Source organism: Aptenodytes patagonicus, chromosome 3 (genome assembly GCF_965638725.1).
Source record: "Aptenodytes patagonicus chromosome 3, bAptPat1.pri.cur, whole genome shotgun sequence".
Classification (NCBI taxonomy): domain Eukaryota; kingdom Metazoa; phylum Chordata; class Aves; order Sphenisciformes; family Spheniscidae; genus Aptenodytes; species Aptenodytes patagonicus.
In genome coordinates this window covers 84,518,004-84,532,737 of record NC_134951.1, presented here as the reverse complement: position 1 = coordinate 84,532,737, position 14,734 = coordinate 84,518,004, and the positions used below count along the sequence as shown (strand labels likewise).

Sequence of the window (14,734 nt, the reverse complement as noted above, 5' to 3'; positions counted from 1 at the left end):
TTCACCGTAGAAATGGAACATTTTGTGGTCTGAAATTTTATTTGTGGCTGATGTTACCTTCTGACTTTAATGAGTAAATGGGATAACTTTTAAATTAGTATGAACAGTTGGAAGCTGCCTCTTTCATGCTTACAGCTGTATCACTGGCTGTATTGCATGATAATTTGCAACTTACTGTCTTAACAGAAATCTGACTTGGAGCAAATTTCAGAAGCCAGAACAAGGGATGTAGTTATGGACATAAACCCAACTGAACTGTGGCAAAGCAACTTGGAAGTGGTTTTATTTGCATCTTTCCGTCTCTGCATATTTATAGTTAATTGCTTCTGTGTATAGTACAAATACAGTATTTAGATGTTAGAGCATCTGGAATACATACAGTATAATCGGATAAATACGTGGATGCTATATCATAGCACTTGAAATCCTACCATTCTGGGGAGTGAGTTGTGTTATTTATTAGTCTTTTCCATTAAGCTAGAAGGATCTGTCATGTATCTACATCACCGATAGCAAGCCACTGGCATTAGTGGGTTTGGATTAGATAGACATTTGGGCCACTGTGGATGACAATGAGCTACCGTGTTCTGTAGGATACATCTGGCATCATATACCAAAGAGGTTTGCAGTTATTTTCTAAACGCCATCAGTGCTAAAGACAAATCTAGAGATGAGAGGTCGAAATCCTTCTTCCACTGAGAGGCTTTCTGTAGTACCAAGATTACACTCCCAGTTCCTCACTTCCTAATTCAAGAGTCGTCTAATAATGTTGTTCCAATTTAATGTTTCAAACCTTTATGGCTCTGTTAAGAGTTGGATTGGACCACTGAAACCTTTTTATTCATGTGTAGCAGCACATCCACCATTTATACTAGTATCGATTATTGACATTAATACTATTTTTTAAGAACATATGGTTTGGATATGTTAAAGTTTACAGATCTGAGCTCTAACCAGTAATGTTCTCTTTCACTATGAGGCTGTAATAAATGCCTCTCAGGTTAGAAAGTAATCCAAGGAATGGAATTGTATTGGAATAGTAGGCCTTTTTTTTTTCTAAAAAAATCCGAGTTAATTCTGTCAGGCTATGAGAATTTATCCATCACAGTTCATTAATGCTACCAAACCCTATTTTTAGTTTTTCCATAGAGTTAAGAAATGAACGTATCCATCTGGGCTGCAGAAAGAAGAAACTTCCTCTAAATGTGTTTTTGCTTCCAAGGCAAAAAATCTTGTCGCAGTGGGACAAGTGAAACCTGCCCATGCTGTTGGCAGCATTTTAGAGGAAAATGTTGCTGATGAAGCTAGAAATCCCTGTGGATAACTGTAAAACCTTCATCGTAATGTAAAAGGGGGGTCTCTTGCAAAACTGACCAAACTAAAAATTAAAAAGTGACCTCTTCAGGATTGAAGAGGTCCATTTCTATACCTTTCTATAGTAAATGCTGCTTGTGCTTATAAAACTGTTTTTTTAAGTCAATACCCTGCTGGCTGCTACTTTGTCCCCTCTGCATCAAAAAAGGGAGCTGGGAGCAGAAGGGAGAGAAAAGTGGGAATAAGGAAAGAAGAGAAGCTGGAGGAAGAGTTTGAGTCACCTCACGTGAAACAGATGAACAAGGATGAAATGTTGCAATGTTTTAGCTTTCAAAAAGCTGTATTTCAAACACTGCCTGCTTCATCTCAAAGCCAAGTAGAGCACTCAACAAGATCATAAAAATAGCTGATGAATAAGAAAAAGGTGATGGGAAATGTGCATCATTCCCTTCCCTCCCCATCCCCCGTGCTTGCATTTAAACCCCGTGCAGTGGGTTTGTTACTCTGCCAAGGAAAAGCATTGCCCTTGACTTCTCTTCAAAAACAGCTAAAAGGAACGGCTTGTTCAGTGTTACTTCCAGGAACACCGGATCTTCCTTCTGTGCTGTGGGGTCTTCCGGTTGATCTGTTCCACCACTGGCCAGTTTGAAAAAGGCTTTATTTATTACCTGTAAGGCAAAACATATGAGTAAATCCAGAGTCATCAGAGCATGATAGTGAAGAGACGAATGAAGGTTTAAGTGCTTTCTAGCACATGAAGTAATTGGTAACGTAGATCAGCTGTAAGCAGCACAGGATAGACTCCATGGGTGTTTAAAAAAGACCTTGGAGTACTTGTTCCATGACGTGAAAAAGCTCTACAACTGCTTGTGCACTTGGGCTGTATGAAATCCTGGTACCCTTGAAGCCCCTGACAGAACTTCCAAGGTAGGACACATTCTTAAAAGTAAAGTAAAAGCACTGGAATGACACTTCTGGAACATAATTTGCCTTCTTTTTGTGAAAGACAGCCCTCTCCTTCAAGCTCTCCCTTCCTCCCCTTGGGACTTGAATGCTGGAGCCTGTCTTCAGGTAAGGTCATGTGCTGCATGCACCTCTGTGTTTGCGATTTCTGGGAGTAGTCCCAAAGTGATGGAGGATTATCCTCAACAGCCTGGTAGCTGCAGCCTCTACTACTCACTCCAGCTGTGGTGCCTGGAGGTGTTTGAGCTGGAGGTGGTAATGAATGCAGTCTAATTTGTACTCAGAGTACCTAGCACACTCAGACCTTAAACTTCATCTCTCTGTTGCACGTTATGTTTGCTGCAGTGGTGAAATTTGAATAGCTTAAAGCAAACCTATTCCTGCTTCATTCACTATCGTTCAGTCATCTGGAAAGTCCCCTACTAGCATGTGTCCCACATGGCTCTGACTGGTTTGTTCTAGGTAAATTTATACAGTTAAAGAGGCTGAAACTGAACAGGAGGCATATTTTTTAAATGCCAGTGATGTGTACTGTACCTTTCCAACTGTTAAATTGGCATCACTTATTTTACTGAGATCTGCCCCCTTCCCCAGCAGTGCAGGCAGTTCCATATCTGTAAGAAGCTCCTGTAGATCGGAGCTGCCTTCTATTCTTAACTCCGGCAGCGTTAATTTAATTTCTCTGCAGAAAAGAGAGAGGGAGAGAGACAGAAGTGAGTGTGTGCTCACCACTATGAAAGCATGGTGTTTGGGCAGTCCTGAGGAACGGGCGTGTGAAAACAGCCACAAGAAGTGCTCAGTTTGTGGGGACAGACAGCTACCAAGGGCTGATGGCCGTCATGTTACTGTTTCCAAGTGGGAGTCACCCTAAATCTGCCCCGGGTACACTATTAAACCCCAGATTATCCCGCTTCCTGGGTCCTGTGTTGTCAGCTATGGAAAGGCAGTTGCTCATTTCCTTGAAATACCCCCAGATAAAAAGCCGATCCCGCTGAAGTCAAGCTCCCTTGGAGTGAGGCCCCTTGGGTTTGCAGGTGTTTCTCTTTGTGCTGGGTGTTAAACCCTCCCTGGCAGGATCCAACCCCGGGCAGCAAGCAGGCAGGCCTGTGCGGAGCACCCTGTCTCATTCATCCCTACGGGAGGACACGCGTGCCCAAGCCCTACCTTGGGGACAGCTGCTGAAGCCAGGCCGAGGACTGCAACGGCAGCTTGGACTCCATGTGCTCCAGGTCGCTGCCGTTGATGGGCTGCAGCACCACCAGCAGCACGGTCTTGCTGATGGGGACTTCCACCACAGAAAAAATCCCGCTGGCATCAGTTTTGTACTTGAATGTCCCTGTGACTGACAGCATAGGGACCAAGGCCTTCGTGTTTGAATCCACCCAGAACTCCTGAGGCTCTTTGAGCCGCAAGGCTTGCTTAACGTTCACTGAAAAACAGATTGAGAAAGAAGAAATTTATTCTTCCCTTTCTTCACTCCTCCCCTCTGCCCCTTAACAAGTATATATGTTTGCTTAAAAACAACACACTGTGCATTAGACAAGGGTTGTGTGTATAAAATCATGTTTAGCTACTGTAAACATATGTATCCTGCCTTTAATATGCCTTCTGGTAGCATCAGGCAGAGGCTGGTGCAGGCTCACAGCACAAGGACCGCGACCATCAGGACTGCAGCCAAAGCTGCTGTATTTCTGCTGGCTTTGTGGCCTTTCCTGGGCACAGTATTTCTGCTTGCTTGGTTGCCTGCTTCCTCACAGGCTGCCACGTGGCTCCCGGTTGGCTCATAGGCCTGTGTGGAGGGTCTGCTTGGATTTCCTCTCCGTTCCTCGAGTGGCGGTGATGGCACACTTGGGAGCACATCCATCAGGGACAGCCCTTGCTGCAGGAGTGCTCTCAGGCAGCCGGGTGGGCTCAGGAGAGGGAAGGCAGTGCAAGCTCTGGCTGAGGTGTTGCCCTTGGCGATCCTATGAGCCTAAGCAATGGGGAAGGTAGTAAGCGTAACACCAAAGTGTTTATTAGGCCAAGGAGGTTAAAAAGGACATACCTGAACGCTTGCTAGACCTTAATATAAATTTCTTACCCAGTTCACAAGTTTGGGAAGCCTTGCTCTCACCTCCTGCTGCTTCTGTGCAGCTTTGTATTTCAACATGTTATCTGCTGACTGCCATAGATCAGTGCTGCTGCCCAGTTAGGCAGATAATCCTGTTGGCATTAAAAAAACTACTGCCATCAGCGAGAAGGGCAAAGATCAGAAATCTCGAAATTGCAGTTTGGTGGAATTAGGAAAACAGATGTATATGTTGTAGTAAAGAAAGGACCTCCTTGCATTAAAGTTATTAATATTGGTATAAAATAGGAGCTGGTCTAGCTGTACTGTTAACTAGTCTATTCTCCAATAAATACAGATAAATGCTGGACCCTAACGTATTTAATATGTAGTAAGTGGTTTTGCATAGGAACACTTGCCTCTTAAATGACCTTGCATAAAAAGAGCATTTAGGCGCTTTCACCTACTATAACTTCACCAAAAAGAAGCAGCAGGTAGGAGATGTGAAAGGTGTAAGCAAAACAAATAATAAGGAAGTAGAGTTGTTCACCTTTTTTTCTTATAAGAACGAGGGATGCAAGCAGAAAGGAGCCACTTCCACAGGGTCTGATTAACCTACAGAATTTATTCTCACAGAATAGCAAAAGTCAAGACTGTAACAGAGTTAAAAGGAAAAAAAGAATTGAGCATTCAGATAGCTAAATGCATCAAGGTGGGATACTAATTGGCTTTAAATACTCTTGGGAAAGATGTTGCAAAATTTCAAAGATCTGCTATTGACTTTGGGAGTGAGTCCATTAATATTGTGCCAGTCATGAACTGTGACAAATCAGCACCCCTGCGTTTGAAACGGCTCCCTGTGGCCTTCTGCTAGGTGAGGGTCTGGACATCTGTGACCTCAAACGTGTAACCAGGCGTGCATTCCCCTGAAAGCGCTCTAAAAGATGTTACTAGTCTTAATATGACTGTTTCTTACAGCATTTTTTTAGGACATGGGAGAGATGTATTTACTAAAGAAACCCTGCTTTTTGCCTCAGACACCTGGAATGTAAAATGAGGAAAACTGAAGATGAACATCCCTTCTATAGAAGGTGATAGCTGACACATTGGAAGAAATGGTTTCTTACAGTGAGATCTCTTGTATCAGGACACAGAAGCTGTGGGATTGGGCAACCTTTCGGCAACCACACCAGAGCAGGGAAGAAACCTGTGGCTACGATATAGGGAAGATAACTGAAGTGAAAAAGGCTGTCAATCACAGAGCGAAGAGGTAGCCTGGGAGAGTAAGAGAGTGCTCTGCCATACTGACTTGGCAGTACAGGAAAGAAACATTGGACCTCTCCGCTTCAGGTGATGATCTCCATGTTCTATAATACAGGCTTTATGCCAGCCTGACAAGCTTAATGAGAGGATGACTTTCTGTGGAAAGCTGACTTTTTACTTTAAAAAAAAAAAACCCGAACCAAACAAAAAACAGCAAAAAAATCCTACCACATTTTTAGTTAAAACTGAAATTGTTGAAGGTTGTCCGTTCAAAAGAGAGTTTAAATGGGAGAAGGTAAGGGCCCTTAAGATTGTGCAGTCCCACGGTGCTATTTTCATTCACTTGTTTGTAACTATTTTGCAACTTCAAACAAAAAAAGAAGTCTGTCAGTAAAATTTGCACCTGGTGTTCTGCATTGGATTCTAAATGGCAGGCCCTGCTTGGCAGCAAGTCTACAAATGTGAAAACAACTGTGTGCAAGGGAACAACGGTTGAGACCGTTGGAACATTTAGCTGTTGTTTTGTATGGATTTCTGTCATTTTATCAATCCTATGGCTATTGATAGCATCTCAGGAGCATATATAATGTGTTTCAGACAAAAAAAAAATGTACTTTTTCCTTTCTGCAGCTATAGACACAGACATGGAACATGACAGCATCAGCTGTCATGGTTGCCCCTCCACAACCAAATGGCAAAGCAAATGCTGAAGTCATCTCTTGTGTTTATTAGAAGACAATTGCTTATCTAATTCATTTGTTCTTGAGGCAATCTTCTCCATCCCACATGTGGAGACTACAACATCTCAAGTGCACCCTTCTGAGAGAGAGGTGGTAGTAGAGCTGACCCAGTGACTCAGACCCTCAAGCATGTGTTCCTAAGCTAATAAAATTGCAAGTTTCCAATACAGAAGAAGAGAAAATTGTTCTGCTAAAGCAAAACTCTGCCCAAGTCTGTAACACGAGATTTATTTTTGTGGTATCATCTCTATGCTAGACCTTACGCTGAAGAGAAAGCTGATGCTCACAGCTCCCTGAGGAGTTGGGATCAGTTAAAGACAGCACCCATGAAAGGCAAAGAAAACCTGATATCCAGTTTACAGGTGGGAAGATGAAGGCACAAAAGCATTTCATGGGCACCAGAGCTCCACCTAAGCAGTAGACCCGCTTAGCAGAAATACAGTCACTGGTAGGCAAGCTGTCCTAAAGCGTGCGACCTCTGGTATTGCATTCAGTCGCAAGGATTTTAAAAAGCACCTACACTCAGAAGAGGAGGCTCAGTTGTGTTACAGAGGAATTTCTGGGACAGCAGCATGGAATGACCCTAGGTAATTAAGGGATTGCCTTAATTCTTCTAGTTTTGTATATGCTCCCCGCTTCCATAACTGGTAGCTTGTTTGGTTGCTTCCTGAGCCAGAAGTTGCCTCCAGACTTCTGTGTTTAATAGTCACTAGAGGAGTCATGTCCATTATATTTTTTAGACTTTCTTGAATCTGTACCTCTGGCCTGTTACCCCCAGCTCCCCTGTGGAAATACAGGTTCTGGGGAAAGGTATTTCTTTGGCTTGCTTTAAACCTACTTCCTGATCACTTTTCTGGAGGCCCCTCATGACTTTTATTTCCTTTGCAGTCAGAAATGCTGCGCAATCCTCTCTTATTCACGTTCCCACAGCTTCCTGGACAAGGAAAATTTTTTGGAGGCCATATCCCTCCACCTCCTCCCTGTTGCCCTTGCTGGCTTGTGGCAGAGTGCAGGCAGGACCCCCAGCAGAGCGGTGGGGAGCAGGACACTGTACATGGAGCAGTGGTCCAGCCTTCCATCTGAGCCCTTCCCTCTCGCTGCTGGCCAGGCGTGACCTTGCTTCCTTCCTGGGAGCAGGGCCACTGCCCGTCCTCCACCCAGCCTGCCCCCAAAACAAGCAGTGCTGCCTCATACCTGCCAAGCGGACATCCACCGCAAACAGCAAGTCGGTGGATGGATCGATGTCTGTCAGTAAGCACTTGCTTTGGCCCTCGCTTTTGGCCTCCACAAAGGCGTTTAGTTGCTTTGCTGCCTCGCTTGGGTTTGTAAAGTCAACAGCTCGGGCGTAGAGAGCATCGACGGAGGGGAGCAAGTCCTGCACAAACAGTTGGGATAGAGGTACACCGGGGGCAGAGAATAGGAAGAGCATCTTGGAAAAGAGCAGCTCCTCGTCCCTGCTCTTGATGAGGCTTTCGATCATCCTCAGGCTGGAAAGGACTTTGTGTCCATCCACCCTGGAGGTGCAGTCAGGGTCTCCGGAGGGGGGAACAATTCCCAGCAAACCCTGCAAATCAGCTGCTGTCTGGTTTGAGGCGCCCATGTAGAAAGACACCAAGGAGCCATAAAGACTGGTTGGGGACAGAAGCACGTTTTGGCCCCGACGCACTTCCCGCAGCTTGCTGTAAAACCGTGCACCCAGGATGTACACAAAGTCCTTCAGGTAGCTCAGTTTCTGCCTCCCCCAGCCACTCAGGCTCGGGGCTTCCAGCTTGTCCTTGTCGTTCAGGTCACCTTCATAGGCAGGTGTGGTTTGAGACTCGATCGAGATGGGGACAAAAGTTTTCTTTCCCTCCTGGACCAGGCTTTCCAGCTCCTCACAGTTACTCTTGTTGAAAGAAAACAAATTGAAAGGGTGGACGTAGACCCGGTCACAAGTCACTGCGGTGAGGCACACCAACAAACAGAGAAGATCTGCTGCCAGGTTCATGTTGAAAAATTGCTTCCACAGTGTCTGCTGAAAGAAAAAGTGGGGAGGAAAGAAGCCTGATCAGCCTGTTGTAACTACAGTTTCTCTTACTCGCAGGGTGAGGTTCTAGTGCTGCGTTGGAGTTACAAAGGCAGGAATTTCAGGGGCTGGTTTAGGGCTGGTTGGTCCGACTCTGCCCCCTGAAAAGCCCAGGGTGAGATGGCCACCAGTTTCAATGGTGGCAGGTGGGGAAATTCTAAGCACAGATTTGACTTCATTGCCCGCTGCAGTACCCTAACGATTTAGCACACGAAGCAATATGGTTGTGCATGCCGACTAGTTAGGCTTGCGAACGAGAGTGTGCTAGTTCTGGCAAAACATTATAATAATGCAAGTATAATGCTCCTGGGACCTGGTCAGAGCTATCTCTGCAAACTGCTGCACTAAATCTTGCTGACACACGGACAGGCTAAGCGATTTGCCTGCCGTTACACGGGAAGTGGGTTTGGAAACCAGGTCTCTTAAGGTCCAACCACTGAACGATCCCCCTTTGTATGTCTAGTCAGCATAATACTTGGCACTAGCAGAGCATTTTGTGTTTTCATAGCCCAGTGCAAACATTCATTCTAGCTTCTAGGCAAACACACTCGAGGCTTCCTTATACAAATGTGCTAACACTGAAACCATTTTCATAGCACCTTCTTTATCTGAATAGAGAGTTAGAAGGGGTAAGCTGAGTTTTACTCTACTGTACAGGCAGTCTTCTCCTGCGGCAGAAGACCACCTACTGCTCTTGTTTTTCTTGACAAGCAGTAGAGAATTTTACTGGATGTGGAGGTCACTGCTGTTTTGGCACAAAAGATCTGGTGCATATTGGGAATGAGAAAGTTATGGGCACACATACGTGCACACATACATATATATACGTGTGTGCGCAAACACACTGACAAATTTTGCATCTTTATAATTCTCATTTTTCCTATATCCCATTTTTTTATAACTAATAGCTCTGCTGTACCTTCCCTGGATTTCTAGTCTATGACTTTGAATTTGTGTATTTGAAATCCAAATGCGTTGGAAATTAGGCATCTGTAACACTTATCATTGGCCAAAACACTGTTATTCAGAGCTGTATTTTTATTTTACTAGTCATTTCTTGTTTATTGTACCTCTGTTCACCCTCTTTTGCCCTTTCCAAGCTCTGCAGAGCTCATTGGATGGGCAAAATGCTAACAGCCTTGCCAATAACCAAGCTCTGCTCTCCGCCTTCTTTCTCCAAGATTTTCTGAGTTGCGCCAGCCTGTCAGGTATTGTCATTCTGGTAGCCTGAGCCTTTTGAGAGGAAGCAGTGCAATGTCTGTCTCACCAACACTTTAATTTACACAGGGTGGAAGTGTCTGGGTTTAAATCCAGCTGTTCAAGATTGGGACAGCTCAGGAAAACAAATCAAAAAGCCATGAATTAGAGGCGCTGCCCTTCCCAGCCTATTCTCTCCATGATACAATTCTTTTGACGTATTTCTTAATCCTTCCTGTAGCAGCAGTGAGGATGATTCTGTGCCACCTGGTCAGGCTGTGCCATTAGGCACCGCTGGTGCCCGGTGGTTACTTCTTTACGGCTGCCAGAGCCATCATGTCAGCTCTTTTCTCATGAGCAGAAACAAGAGGGGCAGTTCTCACTGCCGGCACTTACACTAAGCCCCATCTGTGGAAAGCCGGCGGGGCTTATTTCCCGAAAGAAGTCAGCCCAGAGCCTTTCAGAAAAGCACGAAAACTCGAGTTGAAAAATTGGCATTCAAAGTAAATCCAGTAAGTGTGCTTACTCGCCTCTGTCTTGGTGTGTGCCGCCCCTCGAACGCCGTCCCCCCTCAGGCAGGCTTCTCGCGACACCTCTTCCCCCTGGAGCGGTGCGGTGTGATTGCTGGTAGATTTATGCCCTTTCCACGGGAGGGCCCTTTCTACATGTCTGTAATGGCATTGCGCAAAGCTACTTTACATCACAGGCTGGGGGGCCGAAAAAAGTTAGCTCAGGCCAGACAGGACCCGATGAAACCTGATCACGGCTTAACACCGGCTGCATAGAAAGTTCTAGGGATGGATACACAACCTTTAACCGGGCCCAGCACATCTGCATAGCCTGCAGTTACACATTTACTAAGACCGACACAGCCGATTTACTATGCAGAAAAAATGATTATAGGAGCTGAAAATTACTCAGCTTATTTTGTGCCAGACTCAAAGAAATGCAGATTTCTTTGTACCTGTATTTGTTGTACAGTCGGACCAGATTTTTTTCTTCTTGGATAAATTGCCTTTAATCTTTACCTTGCAGCTTGGGTACCCATCAGTGAGTGGAACATGTACGCTACTGCAGAGTAAAATGATTAAACTTTCAATTTTTACCCTTTCTTTCCCTCTTGACCTATCCAGAAGATAAAAAGTTCGTTCTTTTTCCTCTTCAAAACAAAATGTGTTGAAAAGGAGAGGATGAAAGCTAGATGGATTAGGTTGCCAGAGACAGATCACCGAGACATCATCCCTCCCAGTCTCAGCTTCCCAAGTCCTGTTTGGCAAAAGGGGTGGGATTTGGAGATCTTTCTGCTGCTTTTGAAATGGTCCTCCAGTTTGGCATGCCCCTTCTTCCTCTTTAAGCAAATAAACAGTGAATCAAACTGGGGATGATGCAGTTGGGTTAGACTTGGTCTTGTTCAGTGCCCCTGTTATAGTTAGTAATTAAAATCCCGTGGTTCTAATAGGAGTAGGGCTGATTTAACATCCATGCCCTGATTTTAGAGGGCCAGTCAGGCATGGTTGGTACTGTGGTGCCCAGTTACACATTGGCTTCAAGGAGAGAGCCAAGAGAGAGGGATGTTTTCAGCGCACCTGGGCAGTTGGAGCTGGTGGAGTTGAAGGTGGAGGCAGGATAGCCAAGTCCTGCCATCCCAAGCGCTGTGTGCCAGGTGACTAACGCTAAAGGGATGGGAAATTTCTGTCTCTGCAGCCCTGCTTTTCATTTAAACAACCTGATTACCTTAGCTCTAATGAGGTCTGAAAGCGGTTCTGAGCACAGGCCCGTATGACATGCTATCATGCACTCAAAGCCTAAACAAACAGCTTGAAATATTTAAGGTGTTTTGTCCCCTTGCGTGCCTGAGCATCTCAGTTGAGGAAGCATCTGGCAATAGAACAGTCCTTGAGCATTTGTACCATCTCCAGATGGCTATAAAATGCATGCAGCCCAGCCATGGATCCAGGCAACAGGAGAAGTCGGATCCCCCATTAAAAATGCATTTTGTTCAGCTAAATGCTATGAGAATGACCTAGGTTTTGGGTTGCAATCCCCCTTCTTTCCCCTCTCCCCTGGAGAGTCCTTCCCACAGGCAGGCTGGGGGAGAAAGCCGGTCCCTTAGAGGCCGGTGGAGGTGCGGGTGGGACGTGTGACAGCACAGCCCAAATCTGTGTCTCCTGCACCTCCACCCAGGTGGGTCCACGTAAGGCACTAGGCACCAGCGGTGTTCACGAGTGGCCAGACCATGGCGTGCCTGTGAGCTATAGCTGGCCTGTTACATCCTCCTAGGGGAGGCTTAAGCACAGGGAAAAAGCAAACCCAGCTTGATACTCTCAGTATCAAGGACACAGAAACCGAGGCTGTTTCAATGAAAGACACCTTGTGCTCTGTTAAAGACTGGAAAGTATCCTTATTAACAAGAATTATTGACTTTGGGTAATAAGCTACAAGTGATGCTAATAACATATACAACAGCTGCCAGACTTACGTGTTTACTGTGGACAATAAACACTGGAAGGGGAAATCACATAACCCGCAGCCACTGTATTTTTTTTCCTTAAATCATTATGCCTCTATGCATGATTCAGAAACGCTGCCCTAGCACCCAGAGGGCGTTGCTGTTTGGGTATCTCCTGCTTCCAGCTCCCCCGCGGTCCATGACCAAGTCACGCTGCAGCTCCTGGTGCTCTCCTTTTGCTATGGGCACCAGCCCTAAAGCAGGCATCCCTGGCCACAGGGGATGCTGCCCCACGGAAGAGGGGGAGCAGGAGGCAGCTGAATGATTACTCCCGTGTGGTGTTCTGGTGGCTCTGTTACATAAAGGAAGTTCAGGTTTTAGTTGAAAGTTCTCAGGGGTTTTGGCCAAGTTGACCTTTGGGTGTTTGTGCACTCAGTTCTATTGTTTTCTGTTGACAATTTTTTGTCAACATCTTTGGGGAGCACAGGAGTCTTCCCCCGCCCCCAACTCAATCAATAAAGTAATTGAAATAAAATACTCAGCTTTCTTCAGAAAAAAAGTTTCACCAGAAAATGTTCAACGACCCACTTTCACCACAGTGCTCCTCCTGCTTTGGACCACCAGGAATTTGGCTGGCCTCAGTAATGAGGGAGAACCTTTGATTTCAGCTTATGTTCATGCCCTACTACAAAGCTCAGACACAAACCCCGCCTAATTTGCTGGTCACTTATGCTCACTCAATTAATATTCCCCTATTAAGATGCATCATGCACTAGTGCACTTCTTAGATCTTTGTCTTTTATCTTCTCACAGTTTCTACTAAAGGAGGAGCTTTCAGACTATGAAGAACATACACTGCTACACCTGGAATGTACTTTATCCTAGTAGGACTTAATTACAGTTAGTCTTTCATTTTACTTCTGAGCCATTTTTAAGTGGGATTGCACAAGCATTCTTCCAATTACTATATGTGGACCCTTTTCTCGGGCTTTTTTTTTTGTTGGGTTGCCATGGTTTTAGGAATGAGCGTGTGCTTAAAGATAGAGCTTCGACTTCGGAAAGAAGAGAGTCTCTATCCTGCCCTTCGGCTCCGGTGGCTGAGGATTTGGCTCCCCAAAGAAAGCTGTGCCAGAAAACCTGCGGCGGGCCAAACTTTGCCGAAAAGCTTTCCGGCAACTAGGAACCGAAGAAGGTCAAAGCAAGGCTGTTCCTAAAGGCATCCCCTGTGCAAAGCAAGCCAGGGCCCACGCACATTTCCTAACGAATCTCACCCTGCACCAGCGGCAGTAAAGGTACAAAGAAACACAGACCTCTCAAACCTGCTCTTCAGTGAAGAGGTCCACGCTCTTCTTTTGCCCCACTCTTCCTGATTTCAGGGCGGGGGGACTCGGCTCCCCCTTTTATAACCCCTCTTGCATAAGCAGGGCCCTCCCTCCTCCCTCCCCCCCACTGCCCTCATTTCTCTTCAAAACCTGCCTCTGTTTTTCCTGCTTGTTATTCATGGTCGCTGCTGAGAGGGAGCAAAGAAGGGTGGAAAAAAACTTGTGCCATAGTTACGGGTTCCCTCGCAGCCCCACTCCTCATCTCCTTTGCTCTGTTGAGATCTCTATTGAGAAGTGCTAACGGGGAGGCGCTCCCCTGCCCCATGAAAGTTTCTCGGCGGTGGTGCTGCTAGGGCTACTTTGTGTAAACACCATCAAATAGGCTTCGGAAATTTTAACCCTGGCAGAAGAACACTAACCCTGCAGCCGGCAGCGAGTAATTCGGTCTTGAATGGGAAAATGATTTTGTCCAAGCTAGAATTTCAATTGATCAGCCAGGCGGCTATTCTTTTGCTGAAGAACAACGCGTCTCCACTCTGTTGAAAAGTGTTTTCATTGATCCAGGTCGTTCTAGGAAAAGCTGTATAAAATTCAGCACTTTGTGTGGAGACAATAGTAAAATATTTTATTCTGTTTTGTTCAGTTTGTTTTCCAGCTTCCCCAAATTTTGCTCTGAGATCTGAACTAAAAGGGGCCAGACGTACTCCTGTGATGATGTTCTTGTCTCCTGCGAGGTTATGGTGGGAGTCATGGAGGAGGGATAATAAATTACTCTGCTCACAGCCTCAGACCACAGACCTTCACATGGGTTCTTCCTAGGTTGAGTTGGCATGTCTGACCTACATAGATTATGAATTAATATATGGCTAACTCAGACATGATAGCATGTACATGGTCATATATCATTCATTACTAAATTTGAGGGTTTCTTTTTTTAAGACTAAAAGTACCTTGAGTGAGAAGTAGGCCACAAACAGTTCGTTTATACAACCTGTGGGTTTGACGCTGGTAATCGTAAACCCCTACACCCCATCAACGTTCATAATGTTCCCTCTCTCTTCTGCTTTGGTAAGGGAAGACAGCGAGGGGTCTGGACAAGGCACCCAACGGAGAGGGCAAATGGGCACTCGGAAAAGGACAGGAAGGAAAGGAAAATGATGGATGATGGAAAAAGAGGATGCCCGTGTGGGAGGATCCGACAAAAGGAAGACAGGGAATATTGCTTCATCGGCTGGTGCAGTGGTTGCCCCAGGTGTGGCAGGCAGTCGTGACAGTGGAGGGACCACCGTTTGTGAGACATTCAGGAAAAACTTTGTAGAGCAGCCAAGTGCCTACAGAGACCAAGATGCTTCAGTTTGGAAGAGAGACCACTGG

At 45.7% G+C, this 14,734-nt stretch overlaps 1 protein-coding gene across 6 annotated transcripts; it reads right to left on the bottom strand.

The window, feature by feature from the left end:
* Nucleotides 1-256: 256 nt before the first annotated feature.
* On the bottom strand, nucleotides 257-13,408 carry AGT (angiotensinogen). Of its 6 annotated transcripts, XM_076334084.1 has the most exons (6): nucleotides 13,349-13,408; nucleotides 10,120-10,258; nucleotides 7,522-8,341; nucleotides 3,442-3,706; nucleotides 2,815-2,959; nucleotides 257-1,982 (listed from the first exon to the last, which is right to left on the bottom strand). In XM_076334084.1, the coding sequence occupies exons 3-6, from the start codon at nucleotides 8,312-8,314 to the stop codon at nucleotides 1,791-1,793; spliced, it is 1,395 nt and encodes a 464-aa protein (XP_076190199.1). In that variant the 5' UTR covers nucleotides 8,315-8,341; nucleotides 10,120-10,258; nucleotides 13,349-13,408; the 3' UTR covers nucleotides 257-1,790. The 6 variants fall into 6 exon arrangements, with proteins under 6 accessions (XP_076190199.1, XP_076190194.1, XP_076190195.1 ...); XM_076334079.1 differs by lacking the exon at nucleotides 10,120-10,258 and having other exon boundaries at nucleotides 13,349-13,392; XM_076334080.1 differs by lacking the exon at nucleotides 10,120-10,258 and having other exon boundaries at nucleotides 7,522-8,338; nucleotides 13,349-13,389.
* Nucleotides 13,409-14,734: the final 1,326 nt, after the last annotated feature.